At 43.8% G+C, this 22519-nt stretch overlaps 1 protein-coding gene across 3 annotated transcripts in view; it reads right to left on the minus strand.

Moving 5' to 3' along the window:
* Nucleotides 1-10781: 10781 nt before the first annotated feature.
* The window catches only part of FBXO15 (F-box protein 15), a 73948-nt gene continuing 62210 nt past the window's right edge, over nucleotides 10782-22519 (minus strand). For all 3 annotated transcript variants that reach the window (XM_021706940.1, XM_008073930.2, XM_008073931.2), the window contains 2 exons: nucleotides 19155-19279; nucleotides 10782-11963 (listed from right to left, as the gene is read on the minus strand). In XM_021706940.1, the coding sequence (XP_021562615.1) occupies nucleotides 11694-11963; nucleotides 19155-19279 (395 nt within the window). In that variant the 3' untranslated portion in view covers nucleotides 10782-11693. The remainder of the gene's footprint in view (nucleotides 11964-19154; nucleotides 19280-22519) is intronic.

A 22519-nucleotide genomic window follows, 5' to 3' on the forward strand; every position in this document is an offset into this window, starting at 1 on the left:
CTTTTCTCTGCAGCCTCACCAATGCCTGTTGTTTTTAGACTTTTTAAGAATACCTATCCTGAACAGTGCATTTCTCTGATGATTAGTAAAGCCTGACATTTTTCCTGTTTCCTGGCCATCTCTTTCTTCTCCAGTTTCCCTCTCCCACTTCTGCCTCTCTCGTCAACCCTTTTTCCATATCCTCTGGTTTCACTCCCACTTTCCCCTCTTCACACTCTCAAGTATTTCCTGTGTTTTGGGATGAGCAGTTATGCCTACAATTCAATTCGAAAACCAGGTCTATTCAGTACTAAGAAGAAAGCTGCATTTTTTCCCCCCTCACATGTTCTTTCCTTTTCTTTCCTCCCTTCTTTCTTATGCTTTTCTTTCCACCCAAACAACCTCAGTTTTGCAAAACAAAAGTCAACCCACATTTCAAAGCCCATGGCCAGACTTCATCCCTATCCTCCCTGGCACAGAGCACAGAGTTGAGGCATGTTTCATGATCTGTGTGGCTGACTGTCCACAAGCCTTTTCATTCCGGTACCCACAGCACCTAGGTCGTTGCCTTGTGCTTACTGGATTTCATCCTGAGGGATACTGGCTATTATGGGGGGGGAGAAAAAATTTCCTAGTTGTGGTCTAGATGAGTGTCATGAAGTGTGAACAAGAGCCTCCTCTTAAATGCCAAGTATTAGAGGCATCTCAAAGAGAATCTGTACATCTAAAACCCAGAGCTGATGCTGAAGTCTGAAACAGAGTGCACATTCAGCTGTTATACAATCATCTCACCATTTTCACAGAGAATCTAGTACATTTTAAATAATTTAGGACAGTTCTAAGTATCCTGTCCAAGAAGCCATATTTAACTCCTGATGCACGAACAAGTTTCAAACCAATATTCAAAATTAAGGGAATAATGTTCCCACATCCCCAGATTTGTGGGATGGTGGGGGGGGCACTGCACATGGAAGGAATGCTCTCCGTTGCTATTAGGTTTTTAGCATAAACCACAGTGATTCAAATGCATGGTATACTTCCTAATTTAAGAACACCCTTGAGGAATACACATGATGGCAACATGAACCATGAGACTATAATATATTGTCTGCCACCAGAATGAAACTTCTAACATTTTCTTAATGCCAGTGTGGAAGGTTTCCCATGTTTGCCCCTCCATGAAATAAGGTTTTTTCCACCTGGGGAACTTTTCCTATAGTATAGCTTTGATAATCTCTTTTTAAGACAGTTATAGTTGTACCATAATTATCTCCTCATGAAAGAGAAGAGCAAACACCTACCACTTCACGTGAGGCATTATGCAGGTCTACCTCAGCTGTCCATGGAGCTGGAATGAAGTAGAAACATCAGCATAGCCATCTGTCTGCAGAGACACATTTCTCTTGCATGGTCATTCTTTTCACTTAAGCAGAACCACTTTGGAAGGCCGAAGTGAGAGGGCTGAATGAGCCCGTGGGTTCGAAACCAGCCTGGGCAACTTGGCAAGACCTCATTTCTACAATAAATCAAAAAATTAGCCAGGTGTGGTGGCTGTAGTTGCAACTACTTGGAAAGTTGAGGCAGAAGGATCGCCTGAGTCCAGCAGGTCGAGGCTGCGGTGGCCATGAGCGTGCCACTGCCCTCCAGCCTGGGTGACAAAGTGAGACCCCAACTAAAAAAAAAATTAGCAGAACCAATAATAGGGCAAACTTGCAATTCAGTTGCAAAACAGTGGCCAACAGAATCTTATTACAGAAAGAATTTTGTCCTGGGAAAACGAGTAGATGGGGTTTATAAATCCCATCTACCTTTTCTCTGCAGCCTCCTCAATGCCTGATGATTTTAGACTTTTTAATAATACCTGTCATGAACAGTATGAGATAGTATATCTATTTGCATTTCTCTGATGATTAGTGAAGACTGACATTTTCCCTTACGTTTAAGTAAGTAAACAGTCACCATTTAGTATCTTATTCTCTTACAACTGCAATTCTTGCCCTAACATGACAAAAATCAGTATATATTGGACAAGCCCAAGAATCAGGGCAATAGAGGATTACTGGGATGTAGGTGGTAGGTAAACAGAAGACCAAATTATTTTTAATGCAGGCTCCATAGTCTAATTACATCAGAATTTAATAGTAGAATTAATGTAACCGTGACCTAAATTTCTGATTTTTAACTATTTCATTACATTACAGCGACATTAGTAGAATTACAAGTAAAATGTACTCATAATCCTGTGACTTCAACAAATCAAAGTGCATTTATTTGTCCATTATTACTTCGTCTCTGTGATAAAAATATAAAATTTTTGCTTAGCTTAAAGCACGGCAGTTAAGAAGCACTTGATATTTTAAATTAATACAGAATGTTCAGAATGTTTGAACCCCCCCTCCCTTTAACCCTGGGGATATTTAGACTCCATCAATGAAAACATTTTCCTCAGAATTATAGCAACACTAAATGCCATTAAACCAATGTAATCCTTTGATTAATTACCTAGACTGCAAAAGTAAACTGTTTTCAGTTTTCATTTTCATTGGGACCAATTCTTGTCCTTGTAAATTTCACAACACAAATTTGATTCATTGTTCCTTGCAAATTTTACCAACCAACATTTTTGCTGCTGAGCATTTTCTCAAGTGACAGTTATTTCTTCCAAGGCTATAGTACTTGTATGAAGTTTCAGCTACTCTCAGGTTTATTTTGCATTTACTGTTTCTACCAAGTCTAATTTTTCCTAGTAATGTACACAGCAAATGCCACTGTGGCTAACATGGCAGAGTCAAATATCTTGCTTTGTTAATATATGAAAATATTGCTTTTTGCACGGATGAAAATGTCCCTTACAGTCCTAACCTGAGAAGATGGAACATTAGAAGATGTTGTGCTAAGCAGATGCAATATAAATATATCTTCCAGCTTCCTCAGTTGATACTTTGAGACCTGTCTCCACTTCCCCTTTAAAAACAACTGAGGTGGGGGACAGGTGGAATCACTTATTCTAAGTACTTCCAGTGGGAAGAAATAAGACCCAATGAGTCATGTTTTTTTTGAAGGTTACTTGCAGACAGGTGTTGCCTCTAAGCTGGCACAACAGGAAGAAGAATATTCCAGCAAGAGTTATCAGAAGAGAGAATACGTCTCCTAAGAAAAGTGAAGGTCCTGCCTGTTTCTAAAAAAGTAGAAGACGGTGCCTGCGTCAAGTGTCGTCAGAGACGCCGGCAAGTGGAAATACTGCCCATACTGTCCTCCTGAAACGTTTTTGCTTTGCTTTCCATTTAGGGCATGGTAAGAAGTAGGTCCACTGTTCCTTCTCCAGATGGCTACATGATTGTCCCTGCATCATTATGAAACAGTTCACCCTTCCCCCGCTGCTCTGAGATGCACCTTTGTTGCAAGATGACTGTCTGCCTATGTGCATCTGTCTTCGAGCTCTGTCTTCTACTCATTTGTCTGTTTACTCTTTTTTTTTTTTTTTTTGCATCAAAGGGCATGCTCATATTTCCTACAGAAAGTCTTCCCTTGGGGTAGAGCCAGCCCTGTCACCTGCTTCTTCAAAATGACTTGCTTGTCCTTAGTCCTTTGTGTTGGTATATACCCATTTTACTGATTTAAGACACAGCTCTTTTAAAAAGCTTTATCCGTTAAGCAGAATTAGCTTCAACGCACATGTTTGTTTATGATCTGCCAAAAACCCACGTTATGACATTTTCTCGTGTGCCAAGTGTTCATCACAGAAGCTCCTCTGCCTGGCACTGTGGTGTGTATGTAGAGATGTAAGGTGACAGTAGAGCCACGGGTGTCAAAATCAGGCCAATCCTAGCTTTGTCCAGCACCAGATGTGCCCCTCTGGTCACTTAGCCTCTCTGAGCTCAGCTCATCACTGTAAATGGCATCATTGTACCATCTACCCATAGAGTTGTGAAAGGATTTGAAAAGAGCTATAGGTAAAGCTTGTTGCATAATGCCTGACACAAAACAAGCTCCTGATTTTGAAAAGGAGAAAAGCTACAATTATTATCTCCTAGCCAATTTTTCACCTTCTCTCCAACCAACACTGAGCCAGTGAGAGATCACAGGTGTCTCATCTTGCATCCATGGGTACTTTTCTGAATTAGACACACAAAGATCAGTGTGTTTTTCTACCCAATTCACTATGACTCAATCAAATGACTGTATGTCAAGCAGTAGACAAACCTTTGTCTTTGGGGCAACTTTCAGAGTTGTTATCATCACCAAAAAGCCAGATGAAATGAGAGACTCAGCAAAGGTCAGTTGTTGAGGAGGCAGAGGGTCTGTTGCTCTCTGTGCCCTGTGACTCTAAGATCTGACAAGTCCCCTGTGTTTACACACTCTTCAGAGCACACACTCATCTCTGCACATCGCTATGAAACTGACACCCACGATGTTCTATGCAGCAGCAGGGATGGATGTGTGAGTTCGTGCCCCTGCCTGAGGACTCGTTTTGCTGGTGGCATGGCCTGCTGATATTTGTAGCTGTGCCTTTAATCCAGTTTGCCCCCAGACCGGCCTTTTCTTCTCAGATCTTCCCCGATGGCCTGGTGGACCTCCTCAGCCACAGTGGGCATGACAGGGCTCTTCTTCAGCTGCTCTCAAACATGTATTTCCACGTTTCTCTGCAGCAGCCCTTGTTTCTCTGGTTGTTCTATTGTCCCTTTCTTGTGTCTAATCCCTCTAAAGCAGTACTCAATAAGCCTGCCTCTCAGCCCTGGGAGTTTTTGCAGCCCAGGACATACCTAGCAGTGATCCTGTAACCACATCGGATCAGTCTAGCTCAACATTTATATAACAAAATTGTGAGTTGTTTTTCAGGTGGACTGTCATGTAACCTGAGCATGCCCAGATGAAACAAGACTGCAACTCCAGGTGAAACCTAAGTGCTGGGACGGAGAAGTTGGATTGAACTACGCAGGGGCACCACATGGCGGGATCCAGGATCCAGTCAGATCACGCCTCCCAGCATCACCTCATTGTGAGATGCAATCAGATCACACCTCATTACTCTATGCCTATAAAACCTGCCCCGGCCCAAGCTTGGAAAGACAGACTTGGGTGTTTCCTCCTATTTCTTTGCCAGTTGACTTACAATAAATCTTTTCTTTCTCAAAAGCTGGTACCAGGCCCTGTGGCTCATGCCTCTAATTCCAGCACTTTGTGAGGCCAAGGCAAGAAGACTGCCTGAACCCAGGGGTTCAAGATCAGCCTGGGCAACTTGGCAAGACCTCGTCTCTACAATAAATAAAAAAATTAGCTGGACATGGTGGTGGGCGCTTTAGTTCCAGCTACCTGGTAGGCTTGAGGCAGAAGGATCACTTGAGCCCAGCAGGTCAAGGCTATCATAACTGTGAGCATGACACTGCACTCCAGCCTGAGTGACAGAGTGAGATTCCAACTTAAAAAAAACAGAAAAAGAAAAAAATCCGGTGCCATGATACTGGCTTCTCCACGCACAGGGAAGCAACCTCATTGACTGCTTGGCACACTGGGAAGCAACCTCATTGACTGCTTGGCAACATGTTCACTGTGGCTGCTCACAGAAAGTCCAGGGTTATTTCCTGAAGCCACAGGGGACCACAAAAGACTCTCCCCAGGCTGAAGGTGGATGTCATAGTATCCTACACAAAGGTGTTTAAGACCAACGCTTTTACATCCAGTGTGTTAAAGGCACCATCTCTTTCCATGATCAGTGTTGGAAAAATGTTTGGCATAGATTTTACATTGTTAACATGTTATAGTTATAATCTGAAGTAGTTATAATCATTAGACATATGTAAGTAGATGTTAATGTAAATAAGAGACATTCCAAGCTCCATGTAAAAATCAACTTTGCAAAGCCTGGTCAGATCTTTGACCTAATTTTAAATCAGATAAAATTTTGCACCTTGAGTATACTTGAAATAAAAGTATTCCCTTTATTCTACACTGGAGGTAAGCATGCTTTCTTGTGTGGAACTCAAACTTGTCTTCTTTGCCAAATGCATAATTAAGAGCTTGCACCTGTGAATTTTTTGAGTTCATTCAGCTCAATGAGCCCTGCTTCATGATTCTGTCTTTGGAGTTAAGTTCCCCCAGCTTAATAATTCCTCTTGCTTTGCAAACAAAAAGCTTTCTCTCTGACAAAGGAGTATGATTAGTGAATTTTTATATCACGTGTCTGATAGCTGAATTTCAACACATACAATATTAAGATGGCCACCCCCTACCCCAAAAGGGTTGTTATTTATGTTGGGCATAATCTGTGAACATTTATGACACACGGACAGTATGTTAGTATGTTTAATCTTTTAGAAATATTTACCCTTCGTCCACTGTTGATTTCTAAAGCCATTAAGTGGCCAAAGCAAGGCAGTACCTGCAGCTGGTGGAGAAGGGGGTCGCAAAGGTTCAGGTGAGGTGAGGAGGGTCCTGATATGGAAGGCAAGGCCTAGGGAGGATGGTGGGGACATCTATGCAGAGGAGAACCAATAAATGGGTTTGTTGTTTTCTTAATGCTGTCTTGCCCTCTTTGGAGGCGAGAGTCTGGTCAGTTGCCTTCTTGAGCCGTGAATGAGGTCCACACTCCACATTCCTTATTGGCTCTCATTCTCAGAGTCCATGATGCACCAGCCTAATGGTGCCAGGGCCAGGTACCAGACAACTAGGAACAAACCTCACATTTAGGATCCCATGGAATTATTCAAATTAGCAATGCACAGAGACCTGGCCATGCACAATCTGCCCCTGCAGCTCCAGCTTGCTGTTACCCTGCCCTGCCCGACCAGGCACCATCTGCAGGGCTTTCCCTGGTGCCTTCCCTCATTCAGAGCTGTAAGCAACCCAACCATGAGCTCTTCCATTCATCGATCCGAGTGTCGGTGCATCATGGGCATCAAAAGAATCTTTAAATCATATGGTCCAGTGCTTTGTGATGTTTCTGAGCCCAAGAAGGGCAGAAGGCTGCACACACAGGGGTGGGGGCCACGATCATGAGGAGCTGGGGCCCTGGGGGAGTGAGAAGGGTTTCCTTGTGGCCAGCATCCCATCACACTGTGTCAGAGCCCAAGACAGGAAGCAAGGCATCTCTTGAGAGGGGGCAGCAGGGGGCGGGACACCCATTGGAAGACACAGAACCAGGATACTGGGATTGGGTAGGAGTATGAGCCACAAACACACACAGAGAGAAAACTAGATGGACTTGCAGTGCTGGATGGGTATTGAAGGTATTGGGGGAATCCATGCTTGTCAACAGCTATAGCTATAAAGGATGTAACTACGAATGTATGGACATAAGCTCGAAGGTGAGTGCTTATACTCCTCATGCTGTCCTCCAGAGGAGAGAGCACACCCAGCACCCAGATCTCGGTTTCTAAATATTCTCCACTGGAAGGAACGAGGGCTCTCTGAAGAAATCTCTGATTCCAGGGCTGGGGCAGAAAAAGTACAAGATGAGCCTGGGACAACTCATGCCAGTCAGAAGGAAAGGAAGTGCCCAGAATGAGGGGAACACATGGGGGACACACCAGAAAACAGAGGCTGGCTCGCTGGTGCTTCTGCCAGAAAAACCTGAGAACATTTGAGCACAAAAATAAAAAATAAGAGCGACTAATTACAGCCCATTGAGTAAAACAGGAAACCATGATTTCATACAGACAGAAACAAATATATTAAAAGTTTGTTGATGAATAGGATATCTGTGTAGTTTCAAAGTATCTCCCATAAAACCCTAAATCTTCACAAAGGGTGAGGGAGTAACTTTAGAGTGAAGAAGCCTTCTAAACACCCTTTCACCCATAGGTCATAGGGAACAGATCTGTAAAGGAACAAAATGGAATTCTGTGGCCCCTGATAGGACACAGCACCACTTCTGCGGTAACTCTGATGATCTTCAGACAAACGTATGCCTAACTCCAGACAAGCCCATATTGAAGGACATTCCAGTAAATAAGTGGCCTGTAACGCCCAAAAGAATCAAGGTCACAGCAGTCAAAAAGACTGACTGACCGTTCCATTTAAAGAGGAGGAGAGCCACAGGCCACCCACACATTTTAGCACCCATGGATGGTTCTCGCCTAAAATTAGTACAGTAGCACTATGGTTTTCCCAAATGGTTGTAGGATGAAAACTTTTTTGAAAACTAAAATCAATAACCTAGAGACATGTGCCAAACTTGGCAAACTACAGCCTGAAGGCCAAATCCAGCAGCTGCTTGTTTTTGTAAATAAAGTTTTTCGGGAACACAACTGTGCTAATTCATTTGTGTACCATCTATAGCTGATTTCACACCTTCTATAGGTGATTACACACTACCATATGTCCCATAAAGACTAAACTATTATCTGACTCTTTATAGACAAAGTTTGCCAACACTTGCTTTAGAGAAAATATTACATTTAAAAAACAGGCACAAATGCTTTATAAGGAACAAGAAAATAGCAACAAAAAAAAGAGTCCTTATGTAATAAAAGCCTGATCAAAAAAAATTTTTTTAATTCTACAGAAGAACTGAAAAACAAAATTGAGTCAATATTCCAGAAAGTGAACAAAAGACTAAAAGATAAAGATAAAATGGAAAAGATAAGGAACTTAAGATAATCAATCCAGAAAGAACAACAGCTCATTAATAAAAGTTACAGAACAAGACAACAGAGAAAGTACTACCAGCTTTTTTTAAAAATCCAGAATTTGCTGTGAAGTCCATATTATAGAAAAGGGATTGGCAGTAGGGGGACATTGCCAGGTTGAGCTGGGGGAGTGGAGACATGACATCAATAAGGGTACACAATCTCAAATCAGGCAAAATGGACACTAAAGGAAGGCGGCCCAAACTTTACCTGTATGATGACCACTTAAGTACCTAGCCCTGAATTGTGCCATATATCTTTAAAATAAAATTTTAAAAAATCCAGAACTTAAGTACACACTCTTAGATTAAAATGACCCATGATGAATGCAAAAAAACCATTCCAAGGCACATCATCTTTTTTTTTTTTTTTTTTTTTGAGTTGGAGTCTCATGCTGTTGTCCAGGCTGGAGTACAATGACACACTCACAGTTATCACAGCCTCAACCTGCTAGGCTCAGGCGATTCTTCCACCTCAGCCTTCCAAGTAGCTGGAACTATAGGCGTGCGCCACCATGCCTGGCTAATTTTTATATTTATTTATTGTAGAGATTAGGTCTCACCAAGTTGACCAGACTGGTCTCAAACCTGTGGGCTCAGGCAATCCTCTCGCTTCAGCCTTCCAAAGTGCTGGGATGACAGGCGTAAGCTACCACGCCCAGCCTACCTCATCTTGAAATTTTAAAATAACAGTAAATTTTAAATTTTAAAATAAGAGTAAATTCTAAAAGAGTATATTCTAAAAGCTTCCAGAGAGAACAGACCTCATACAGAGAAAAAAAAGCAAAGGGGCAAAGAGGCATTAGATATATCAACAACAATGCTCACACACATCTTTAAGGTTCTGAGAGAAAACACCTTTCTTCCTACAATTGGGTACCCAATTAAACTCTCCACCAGGCATTTTTAGAAATTCATAGATTGAAAATGTAATCCCATGTCACGTTTCTCAGAAAGCCACAGGAGAATGTGTACCACTGAAAAGGGGCAAGAACCAAGAAAGAAAAGTCAGAACCCCATGAAACAGGGTTCATTCAGGAAAGCCCAAGGTGCCAGCTGCCCAGGGTGCCAGCTGCCCAGGATGACAGCTGCTAGGACCAAGCAGTTTGAAGCAAAGAGAGGCAGATCTCTGGAAATGGAGTATCCTGGGAGAAACAAAAAGCAGAATTTGTGGATCATCTGTTATGTTTAGATATATTCAGAAATATGGAGGCAAATATGAGAATATTATCTCAGATGCATGACAAGCATGTAAGTTATGTGTAGGGTACACACTGACTTTGATGAGACATCCCATGGCTCTGTGAACCCTGTTTCCTACACCTCGTTTACCCTCCTCCTCACTGCCCAGGAAACCTTCCTTCACAGGTAAACTCAGAAGTCACCTGTGGCGTCAAGGGCTCCCAGACTCATCCGAGTAAGAATTTATCCCTGCCTCCTTCAAGATCCCATGGCTGCAGGTATATTCCTTATAATAATTTCCATTGGTTCAACAAATAGCTATCAAGTATTGATTACAGGTCTGGCATCCTGCTAGGTGCTAGGGAGAAACCAGAGAATGAGAAGATATTATTGTCCCCGAGCACAAGACTGGCAGTCTGGCAGGAGACGCAGCCGTTCACATGCACTGAACTCCAGCGTGGGCCAGTGTTCTGGTCATCAGCCCAGCCTGGGGCCTTTCCACTGTGTAGTATCACTAAGGTTCCTGGCTTTTTTCACTCCCTCTGAATATTATTAAACAGGAGCTAAAGAAAATAGGCTCTCTCCCTGGCTCTACGATGTTTCCAGTATTTTCAGGACATGAGCCCCTCTCAATTTAACCCAGTGAGTTCAGGAAGTCTCCACACATCATCTTGTGGCTTTTCAGATTCAGCCCTGTGAGCGACACCTGGTTCCGTGGCATCATCCTGACTCCTTGTTCTCTTGTTCGGGCTCCCTGCTCAGGCTGACACCTCCTCCCTCCCCAAGTCTCACTCAAGTGGGGCAGGCACTCTACAGTGCCTATTCAGTGATGCTATGAAACAACACAGCCCTGTGCTCTCAAAATCTGACACAGATTTCAAATTCCTCTCTTCCTAAAGGCTTTGGACCAAGGGCTAGGACGGGAGGGTGGAGAACAGTGTTGGCCACAGAAATCCTTTTTTACTCTCCCAATTCCTTGGACAAAAGCCTAATATGCGTTCCATATGTTTACTTTATTGATGTCTTCCAGTTCTTCATTCTACACATGCACATATTTACTGTCACACAAACCTCAAATGAGAAACTGGTCAAATAAGGTAATAGGAAAAGGATGAACAATAGAGAGAAAGGCAAGCTTAATCATGCAAGTCCAAGTAGGAGAATCACAATATGACATCAGAAATCATCTGAGAACAACTTTTAAGGGAGATAAAATTGATAAAAGCAGAATCAACACAATGCAAGACCACTTAGGACCAAAATTCCCAGGTATTCAGTTACCCACCACTCTACAGTCCCACTGATGTGGGTTGGGTGTCTTAACTGGATTTGTATCACACCGCGCATTTCTAAGTTATCATTTCCTTATGATGATTTCAGACACATCTTTCCTTGTGAATTAGGCCACTCATCGATTTTACTTTATCAAACACGAATGTGGCTGCTGAGTGTCATGAAAGTAGCACTAATTCTAATGAATACTGTGAAGGTTATATCCAAGTGTACTGTCTCATTTGGGCTCCTTACCAATTAAGAAAAAAAAAAAGCCCTCTTTACACAGCATGCCTGTGTCCCCCTCCCCCACACAAGTGATCACATAAGTACACATTTAAATAGATATTCTTAATTTTTTAGCAAAACACAGAAGAGAAGTAAAAATATTTTGTCTTTCTATATGAACTTTCTTTGGACTGTGCTATTTTTATTTTTCTAACATTTAACATCATCTTTCAAACTTTAACTTTAAATGACCCATAAATCCCAGCTTCTAAGGTGAAAGAAGAAGGTCCCACACAGACTACTGAAGACAGTTCTTATTTTAACTTCCAATACCAAGAACAAAAATAGCCTGTGAAAAGAATACAGCTTCACAGCCACAATCACTTTTGCCACCTTCTGCTAATATTCAGTATTTTGTCCCAAACCAGTGGTTGACTTTTGCTATACTAAGGTAAAGGACCAGGTTAACAATGAAGTATTCCTCGGTCTCTCTGATCCACACCATCTCCACGTGCACTCTGCCTTCTTCGTCCATGTAGTCCACAAAGTATGTCTCTCCCAAGAAATGAGGACCATCCAAGGGCGCGGCAGACAATTTCATGCAAACCGGGGAACTGAAACACCAAAAAGGTTCCCTGCGCATATCCGAAAGAGTGAGGTCCATTATGGAACAACTCTACAAGACAAACACAAAGATTGGCAAATGTAAATGGCTAATTAGACCCAATTTTCACAGAAAATTGTGACTCGATGTAATACTGACTGAAATGCTGTGTGTGGCATCCAATTGTAGATGTCATCAGAGTTCTGTGATCTATTTTATATTCTAGACCAATATTAGGGTTTCATATGTCTTATGACTCAATATTCATTCTCAGTCAAGTATACATATGAGCACCTACAGGGCTGTCAGTCTAGTATTCAGCACTGGGACCTCAGAGAAATATGTCATAAACACCGTCCCTGTCCCCATGGAGTGTACAGTCCAAAGGCAATAGCCATGACACAACTCACACCAATGACAATGACAGTGGACAGCGCTCCTGAGAGTGAGGGGGCTGCCCCACCTTGGGAAGCGGTGTGGGCGACCTCCTGGCTTCCCACTCCACCCACAGACCATGGCTGGAATCTCCACACATCATCTTGTAAAACAACCAGCTCTATACCATGTTCCACACTTGTCTATCTTATGCCAGTCTCCCGCCCACCCCTCTTAGCTGCAAGATTCAGGCACCAGCCTTGCTGTCTGCCGCATGTCTGCATCCATCGGTGTCTCTCTCTCATTGTCTCACCTACTCCCAAGTCTCACCATCACCTTGAGATCCCAATATCCATGGGACACTGGTGGAGCCATCTGACACCCCAGACTCTCAATCCTAAGCTGTCCGACACCATGATCTCCTCCTTGACTTTATGCACTCTTCACTCCCACAGCCACACCTCCAAAAGTATCCCTTTCCATAAATGGTCCATTTCCAGCGCCAATACCTTAGACGCCCTACTTTCTAGCCGCATCTCTGTCTTCCACCTTCCTTATTTGACGACTCCCATGCCAGCTGTACTTCAGAGTCACCCATATTTTCATACTTCAAGCCAAACCCTACCAATGTATCCTGAACTGAATTCAGTGGGGGTACAACTGTATGTCAAAATGAAACAAAACACAATAAAACAGAAAAAACAGCATATATTGCACACAGTAAGCATAAAAAGTATTTGTGAACTTTGTATGCATGAGTGTGTGTGTTTGCCTGTGTGGAAACTGTGACAGGCCTGAAGAATGCTGTTTCTCTCTCTCTCTCTCCCCCTACCTGTCTGGACCCAAAATAGCATCCCCAAAGACTTCCCTTCCTGGGGCAACTCCAGGCAGGTGGGAAAGCAGTGGTAGAGGCCTGAGATATCCACTTTGGTCTACTAAATCACAACAGAGTAGTTGCCGACTCCCCTACCATGAGGGAGACAGTAAGTACCTGCCAAGCACTACAGTGGTACCACACACAGGGATGCTGGGTTCCCCCATGCAGCCATCACCATCCTCAATGTCACCCGCTGGGCCTTCATGGTTCTTTGTGGGGCTCACTCTCCCCCTCACTGAGCAGAGTCTTGGCCCTCCATTGGCCCTCTGCATCCTGCTCGTAGGGTGCTCTGCAGACAACCTCATTCTTCCCAGAGAAAGACGAGGATGGTCTTTTCCAAATGCACAGCCCCTTCTGCACATGCTGGACCCACTGCCACCCCATCCTTCTCTCAGCTACTCCCAGGTAAGGCTCAGCAACCCCCCACTGCAGCTTAGCTTTACCTCTCAAAGGCATAACATCTCTCTCTAAAGTGGATACTTTCCATCCTCCCATCAGCTTTTAGTTTTTAAACAGGTTAAGTCTCTTAGAGAGACAGAAAGAGAGAAACAACCTCCCCCACATACAGGCCCCTTGCTCCGCCTTCCCTTCCCTGCCAGGCCTCTCCAAAGAGCTGTCTTCACTTGTCTAATTTCTAACTCCCACTCACTGCTCAACTCACTCTGGCCTGGTAACCTCCCTGTCATTCAGCTAAAACATCTATTGCTTAGGCCACTAAGGCTAGTGAGTGTCCAGTAGTCTCCATCTCAGCAGCAAGTCGCATTGCTCATCACTCATTTCCTGAAAAAGGATCTTCCCAAATGCTTTCAGGACCCACTGCTCTGCAGGTTTCTACCAGCCTCCATTGCTGGGGGTCCTCCCAGCTTGGTCCTATGCCCTGTTTTCACTACATCATCCCCTCCTTAAATGGAATCCATCCATATTCACCACCTAAGTTAACACCAATGAGCCTGTGATTCCCAAAAGAATATCTCCAGGCCAAACCTCTTTTCTAAGTTCAAGATCTAATATCCAAGTAGCTGCTAGACATTTTGGATGTTCAACGGCCCATCAAATGCAGCATGACTACACTCAAGCTCACGATCACCCCCCTGAAGCTTGCCCAGGCACCTCATTCCAGGGACTGGTAGAACTACCATCAATGGTCCAGCTGTGCACACCTGAAACCTAGGGGTCATCCTAGCTGCCTCCTCCTCTTCCCCCTCCCCATGCAAGCTACCACCAAATCCTGTCAGCTCTTATCTCTTAATTATCTTTCAAATCGATTGAACTTTCTCCATCTCCACTGCCACCACCCTAATCCAAGGGCTATGGTCTGAATGTTTGTGTCCCCTCCAAAGTTCTGAAATCAAATCACCAGCGCGATGGTGTCAGGAAGTGGAACCTTCGGGAGTTAATGAGGTCATGAGGGCAGAGCCCTCATGAACAGGATTAGTGTCCTTATAGAAGAGGCCCCAGAGAGTTGCTTCGTCCCCTCCACAAATGAGCGTACCCACTAGAAGTTGCCCTTTATCAACAGAAGAGAGTCCTCACTGAAGGGTGCAGGAAGCGACCAGAGGGACGGCTCCCGAAATGGCACTGACACACCAGACAACAAAGGCCCTCGGTCCGGCCTCTGCGAGCACAATTCCGAGCGCACGCCAATTTCAAACTTCCCCGGTGCACCAATTTCAAACCTGCAAGCTTCCAATCAGTACCCAGCTTTGTTATGCGTCCAATAGGACCATAACACGGCATTGGCCCCACCCTACTCCCATGCAGCTCCTCCAATAGAAGCATAGCACGGCCCCTTCCGGCCCCTGTCGGGCTGATAAATACAGCCCTCTTGCCGCAACTCTCTCTCTCTTGGTCTGTTTCTCTCTCTCTCGGTCTCTCTTTCTCTCTCTCTCTGTCACTCTCTCCCTGTCACTCTCTCCCTCTCTGCAGCTCTCTCCCCGCCTCTCTCCCACTTCCTCTCTCTCTCTCAGTCTCTCTGTCTCTCTCTGTCACTTTCTCCCTCTCTGCAGCTCTCTCCCTGCCTCTCTCCCACTTCCTCTCTCTCTCTCCACAGACCCTTTCCCTTTTTCCTTGTAACTGCCACTTTAATAAATCTCTTGGTCCTGGCCGGGTGTGGAGTCATTACTGGCGCCGAACTTCTTTCACTGATGCCGTGACTCGGATCGGGTGCTCCCCCGCCCTGGTGCGGGTCTATCCCGGTAGGCGGGACCCCCGACCTGGCGCCAGTGGCCACTCCAGCCCTCCCGGACCTTCGCCACCGACCCTTTCCCTTTTTCCTTATAACCGCCACTTTAATAAATCTCTTGATCCTGGCGGGGTGTGGAGTCATTACTGGCACCAAACTTCTTTCACTCACCAGACACCAATCCACTGATGCCTCAGTCTGTGAGAAATAAGTTTCTATTCTTTAAAAACTACCCAGCGGCCGGGCTTGATGGCTCAGCCTATAATCCCAGTGCTTTGGGAGGCCGAGATGAGTGGACTGCCTGAGCCCCAGGTTGGAGACCTGCCCAGGCAACTTGGCAAGACCTCATTTCTACAATAAACCAAAAAAATTAGCTGGGTGTGGTAGCACACGCCTGTAGTTCCAGCTACTTGGAAGGCTGAGGGTGGAAGGATAGCCAGAGCCCAGCAGGTCAAGGCTATGGTGGCCGGGAGCGTGCCACTGCACTCCAGTCTGGGCGACAGAGTGAGTCTCCAACTTAAAAAAATAAACAAATAAATAATAAAAAAATAAAAACTACCCAGTTTGTGTTTTGTTATAGCATCCCAACAAACTGAGACACCATGTTCCCATCCTTCCTTTGGGGGCCACAACACTGCTATCAAGCTGATTTCCCCTAGTCCACTCCTATCTAGTCTCCACGTTCAGAAAACAGATCTTTACAAATGGGAGTCTGATGATGTCACCTACAGCGTAAAGCCCTAAGGTAGCTTTCCATTGCTCTCAAGAAAAAGACTGGTGGAAGGATCGCCGGAGCCCAGCAGGTCGAGGCTGCGGTGGCCGGGAGCAGCCACTGCACTCCAGTCTGGGCGACAGAGTGAGACTCCAACTCAAAAAAAAAAAAAAGAGAAAAAGAAAAAGACTGGGCCAGGCTCGGTGGTTAGCCTGTAATCCCGCACCTTGGGAGGCTGAAGAATTGCCTGAGCCCGTGGGTTCGAGACCTGCCTGGGCAACTTGGCGAGACCTCATCTCTACAATAAATCAAAAAAATTAGCCAGGCATGGTAGTGCACACCTGTAGTTCCACCTACTTGGAAAGCTGAGGTGGAATGATCGCCGGAGTCCAGCAGGTCGAGGCTGCGGTGGCCGGGAGCGTGCCACTGCACTCCAGTCTGGGTGACAGAGTGAGATTCCAACTCAAAAAAAAAGAAAAGAAAAAGACTGGATTCTTTCCTGTGGCCTCTAAGGTCTGCCCCAATCTTACCTGCCCATCCACCTCACCGGATACAAAGCCACCTCTTGCCATCTGTGCCACACAGACCTCTCGGTCCCTTGAACATGCCACACCCCGCTGACAAAGGCCACCCAGGCTCCCCTGCCTGAAACATTCTCTCCACATCTCCCCTCTGTCTATCTCAGCATTCAGAACTCAGTTCAAGTTGCAGTTCCTGGGGAAGGTTCTGCCTCTCCCATCTCAACTGACATAGGCCCAACGGGCAGAAACATGATCATGTGGGTGTGTTTATTTGCGGGGAAGGGGCTTCCCTCATATGCCCCAGCACCCAGCTCGGTCTAGCACTTAGTGGCCAATAAGTACTTCCTGATGAATAAATGAATGAATGATAAGTGAAGCCTTGTCATAAAGGATGAATAAGATTTAGCTAAGCAAAAGAGGAGGAAAAAAAGAACAACATATGCAAAGAGCCTGAGAGCAACTGACACAGCCTCAAGACTGAGAGTGAGTCACCCAGCAGGGCAGGGAGAGGTGGATTCTACCCATCCTGAAGGCAGAACTCTTTCAGCTCTGCCAGCATTGTACTTACAGCCACCAGGCACAATAACAGATGCTGGACAGATACATGTGAAATGAATGAATGAGTGCAATGACACAAGAAGGGGACAGCAAGAAGAGTGACAGAGATACTGGTGACTGTTATATGTTAGCAGACGGTGGAAACCCTAAACTACAATTCAGGAGAAGCAGGACTTTCATTTTACTTTTTTAATAGTTATCTGTACCTAAGAAATTTTTCTATGTCATGACCTTGCTTTTAAAAAAAAAAAAGTTTGTACCCCTTGAAAGCAATTTCTTGTACTACATTTTATCATTTCACTATACTTAAGGTGATCGGATTCCTGGAGAGAAATTCCTGATCTGCAAAGCAAACACAAGGAAGGTGATATCACCTACCTTTTCATTTTTCCTTTTGGGAACTCTAAGGACAGCTTAGTCTTACTACTGACCCCAACAGCATAAATGGCAAAATGCAAATGGACCATATCCACCCACAGGCACTAGGGAGAGGGTACAAGAGTTTGAACTAGTCTCCCTCTTCTCCCAAAGTCCACCTGAGAGAAGGAATTCACAGGGAACATTGTTCAGAGACATGGAATCCACTCCCTGCTTTAAAAACCCAAAATCCTGTATTCAGATTAAGCTGCTTTTCTAGAAGCTTGTGCACCTAAGTTGCACTGGTCTAGTAACTTGCAGAACCACACTGGGAGCTCATCTGAAGGTTCAATTTTGAAGCTACATCCTTGGTCTTCTATGAGAACTGCTATGAGGAGTCTGTCAGTGCATTTGCTGCTAAAATGCTATTTGTGGTTGGTCCATTACATAGCTTCGTCTGCCCTACATAAAGTCCCATTGGAGATTTTGTTTTTAATGATCAGAGCTTGAAGGGAGCTTTCTTTCTTTGTATAATTACTATACTTCCCTTTTCCCCCCAGTTAGAACTAAATGACTGCTTTCATCTTGCTCTAAACTACCAGAAAACACAGAACAAGTTATTTTTTTAATTATGCTGACCCTTTAAAAGTTTGTCATATTTATATTCTGCCTTTCTTGATCCTCAAGGTCTACTTTGGTTTTAGAATTTTATTTTAGAACATGTTTTTATTATAAACCCTATCTAAATCCATTAAACAAAAGTAAAGAAGTCAGGTCTGTGCTCTTAAGGGCATGAATCAATATGCTATTGTGTGTGATAAACATAATTTTCACCAACAAAAAAGTTAAACATCTGCTTACAAATAAGTAGGATTAGTAAAACATATTGTATCAAACATTAAGTGGCTCAGGAGAAAGTGCTCCATGATGGACTACTCTTAGTCTCGGTCATGGTCATTGATAGTTCTAACAAGGAGTCCACACAAGCAGGGCAGAATAATGCCATGTTACAGGAGGCCCCCTGCAATCCCACTGGTTCCTGTGTCTATGGAAATTCTATTCCTCCTACAAAATAAAGATGGAGAGTAATGAGACCCAGCAATAGACACAAGAATCACAGAAGAAAACAAAATTATATGAGAATCTCTGTCCTCTTACTCCTCCTCCTTCTCCCTCCTTCCCTGTCAGTTCACAATCACTAAATCAACTCTCTCACCCATGTGCTCATCTCTTATTTAACTGTGCAAGGAAAAATACCTATGTCCGTAAACAAAAACTTATAACCGCAACAGTCTTTAAATTGGTGTATGAGTGTTCAGGGTGTTTTGAGTAGACCCTATTTGCCTGGTCCAACCTTCAGCTCCACTGACTTGCCACAGAACAGTCCCACCGAGGAGCTTCGCAGGGTAGAGGGTTGCGATCAACACTGTTCAGAAACACTGCTGCAGGTCATCTAGCTTTCCTACTCCACCACACTCAATGAAAAACAAAGGTGCTCGGGAAGCATTTGGCAAATGAATTACTTCATTGTCAATGACTAAGAAAATGTGCACACGTCTTCAGAAACCAGAATAATAAACCCAGAACTTATACAGAAGTGTCATATATACACACTAACAGATTTTTAAAAATTATAAAGAAACCAGGCTACTGGAAGGAAAGAAAACAGCTCTATTCTTACCTTTATATAGCCATCAACAACATTAGTTCTCCAAAACAGGCCAATTTTGCCAACAAGAGGGAGGTGGTCGCTGTTGTTTTTAGAATTTATAACAATGAGTTTCGCATACCCATTTTCAATGTCTCCTGAAAAAAATGTAAGATTGCTTCAATTACCACACACCAATGCTGGACAACACATCACATGGCTTCAGGTTGACAGCTCCATCAAGACGCCTCTGCCTGCTAAGGACTGGCCTCACTGGCGGGGACAACACAGGCACAGTGAATCCCAACCCTCAACTTGAGGCTAGAGCAGTCTATCAGTGGCAGAGGCAATCATCATCATCATCATCATCATCATCATCATCATCATCATCAACAGATGTTCCAGAGAAGTGACAGTAAAGGTGAGTTGGGGTGGCTGGCTGGGGGGAGCCTGAATACTCACCCTGTCCCTGATAGAAAGACTTGAGAAAGTTCTTCTGATTTGGTGAAGCCAACAGTGATGGAAACAGAAAACCAGAATTACAGAATTTTAGGAGGCAGATAGAGAAATGGGCATAAAAAGGAACTCAAGTGGGAAGGGGTGTTAAGAGAGCTGCCCTGAGGAACGAGGGGCTGGAGAGCAGGTGAACACAAAGGTATGGGAAGGAACCCACAGTCAGAACAAACAAACATCTTTGCACGTGTTAGGAATGGGTCAGAGTCCCTGCACATGCTCAATGGCAAACGGTTAACCTCTCTGTGCTTCAGTGTGATGCACAACCTGAGGCCAAGCCCTAGCCCTCCTCTACCCAGCAGAGAGCTGGCTACTGGCAATCTCACCACTGCTGTGGGGCCCTCACCACCTCACGCTGCCTTCCTAAGCCTCTGGTGATGAGAGTAGCCTGCAGCACTGTCCATTATTACCTAACCATGAGCCTCACAGTTCCTTTCCAACACACCCTGAGAAGCAACTACCAATCATAACAACATAGTGGCATCTTCACATTTTCATTCATGAGCAAGATTTCTTCAAAGACAGACTTACTAGAACAAAGCTAAGATGCAAGCCCCAGGGCAAGGCAGGTAGAAAAAGACAGAAAAAGAGCAAAAGTATTTTGAACCTAGTTTGGCTATTTCATGGGACAAAATCAAACCAAAGCTAAGCTACCTCGAAAGCCAAAGCTCTGTTCTAGAAATTTTATACAGTGTTTTCCACCTTAAGTGTCGCCAAAAGGTTAAAACCAGTGTGTGTAAGGGACCTGTTTCACAACCCAAGAACATGCTATGAGAGATCCCATCAAAGGCAGGGTCTCAAGCCCTGCAGCAGGGCATACACTGATGGCCACACTGCTGGTTTCTGAGTCTCACTATTATTCCAAGGATGAAGGAAGCCCATGTTTTCTTCTCTGCTGCTGAATAATTAGCAAGAACTGTGCCGCTTCTCCCACTACTCTCCCCAGGTATAGGAATGCATGCCAAATGACATCGACCCTTTCCAGGCAACAACTTCACCGTCACCTTGACAGGGCTTGATGGAAGCAGAGAGGAAGTCTGTGAAAGGCCTCAGCGGAGGTGCAGTAATGACATTCTGAATGGACCAGATGTGACTCTCCTCTGCCCTATACTATGCACAGCGACGTGCAAAACCGCGACAGAACTCTGTCTGGTGCAGTAAAGGCAGACAGTGTACCGATGGTGCCTACAGAAAACCAAAAGTTCATTTTCCACAAGATTTGTCCTCAGGACACTGAGGAATATGAACCCCAAAGTACCAGAGCCAATAATCTCTCCATGGCAATTGTCTGAGCTAATAAACATGAAATTCCCATAGGAAGCAGACTGCTGTTATTTTGTTATTACCAGATATTCTCCCACTTCACAACCATGGTAACACCTGTGGTATCTCAATAGGTCAGAGCTCTTCCCGCCAACCCGCTGAGCCACTTACATATGAGACAGGAAGTGATTAAGCTCTTCCTATACTTAAATAATCTGCACATGAAACATATTCATGAAAGTGTGCGTATATAAAACAGGTAATTTTTAAAATATTTATTATACACCGAGCACCGAGTTGAGCACTTTATATACAATAGCTTTACAAATACCTGAAAATAATACTATTCATTAGGTCTCACAATTTTCTGAATTCATAGGTGAGAAAACTGACACATAGAGAGATTAACAGCAACCTGACCAAAGTCAAACCACTAATAAGTAGCTGAAACACAATTCAAACCCTGTTCTGTGACTAGAGTCTATGTTGTAATAGATTAAAACATTCAAAATGGGGAAGCTCATACTTACCTATTAGTTTATATATTAGCTAAGAATTTATAAGGGAGTTTCAAATTTTCTTGAAGTTTTGATTTCATATTATAAACATGAAAACTATTTTTATAAATTAGCTAACAAGATACACTGGGAAATCACTTATGGCTCCCCCAAATTTGAGTATGCCTCAGTCTGTACATCCTATGCTCATTGTCTCCCAGGGGGAGATCAGGGGTAATCAAATAGGAAAAGAGGAAGTCAAGCTATCCCTCTTTGTGAACGACATGATTCTATACCTTGAAAACCCAAAAGAGTCTGTCAAAAGTCTCCTCACATTGATAAATGACTTTGGTAAAGTTTCAGAGTATAAAATCAACATGCAAAAGATAGCTACATTTCTATAAACACACAACAAGCAAACTAAATAAAAAGCACAACCTCATTCACAATAGCCACCAAAAAGATGAAATACCTTAGCATCCACCTAACCAGAGAAGGGAAAGACCTTTGCAACGAGAACTACAAAACACTGTTCAAAGAAATCAAAGATGACGCAAACAAATGGAAAAACACTCCTTGTTCATGAAAGAATCAATAATGTCAAGACAACCATCCTACCCAAGGCAATCTACGGATTTAATGCAATCCCCATCAAATTACCAACATCCTTTTCCTCAGACCTGGAAATGACAATAAAGAAATTCATATGAAAACAGAAAAGAGCACAAATAGCCAAAACAATCCCCAGCAAAAGGAACAAAGCAGGAAGTATCACACTTCCAGACTTTAAACTGTAATACACAGCTACAGTAACGAAAACAGGCTGGTATTGGTACAAGAATAGATGCACAGACCGATGGAACAGGACAGAGATTCCAAACGAAAAACATGATCTTTCAACCAACTCATCCTCAATAAAGCCACCAATAACAATCACTGGGGAAAGGAGATCATATTTAGCAAATGGTGCTGGGAAAACTGACTGACCACATGCCAAAGAATGAAACTGGACCCCTACCTATCACAGGATACAAAACAATCAACTCAAAATAGATCAAAGACCTAAACATAAGACTTCAAACTATAAGAATCCTAGAAGAAAACATAGGAAAAACCTTTATGCAC

The sequence above is a fragment of the Carlito syrichta genome, unplaced genomic scaffold, assembly GCF_000164805.1.
Source record: "Carlito syrichta isolate Samal-C Ts95f unplaced genomic scaffold, Tarsius_syrichta-2.0.1 Scaffold316215, whole genome shotgun sequence".
Taxonomy (NCBI): domain Eukaryota; kingdom Metazoa; phylum Chordata; class Mammalia; order Primates; family Tarsiidae; genus Carlito; species Carlito syrichta.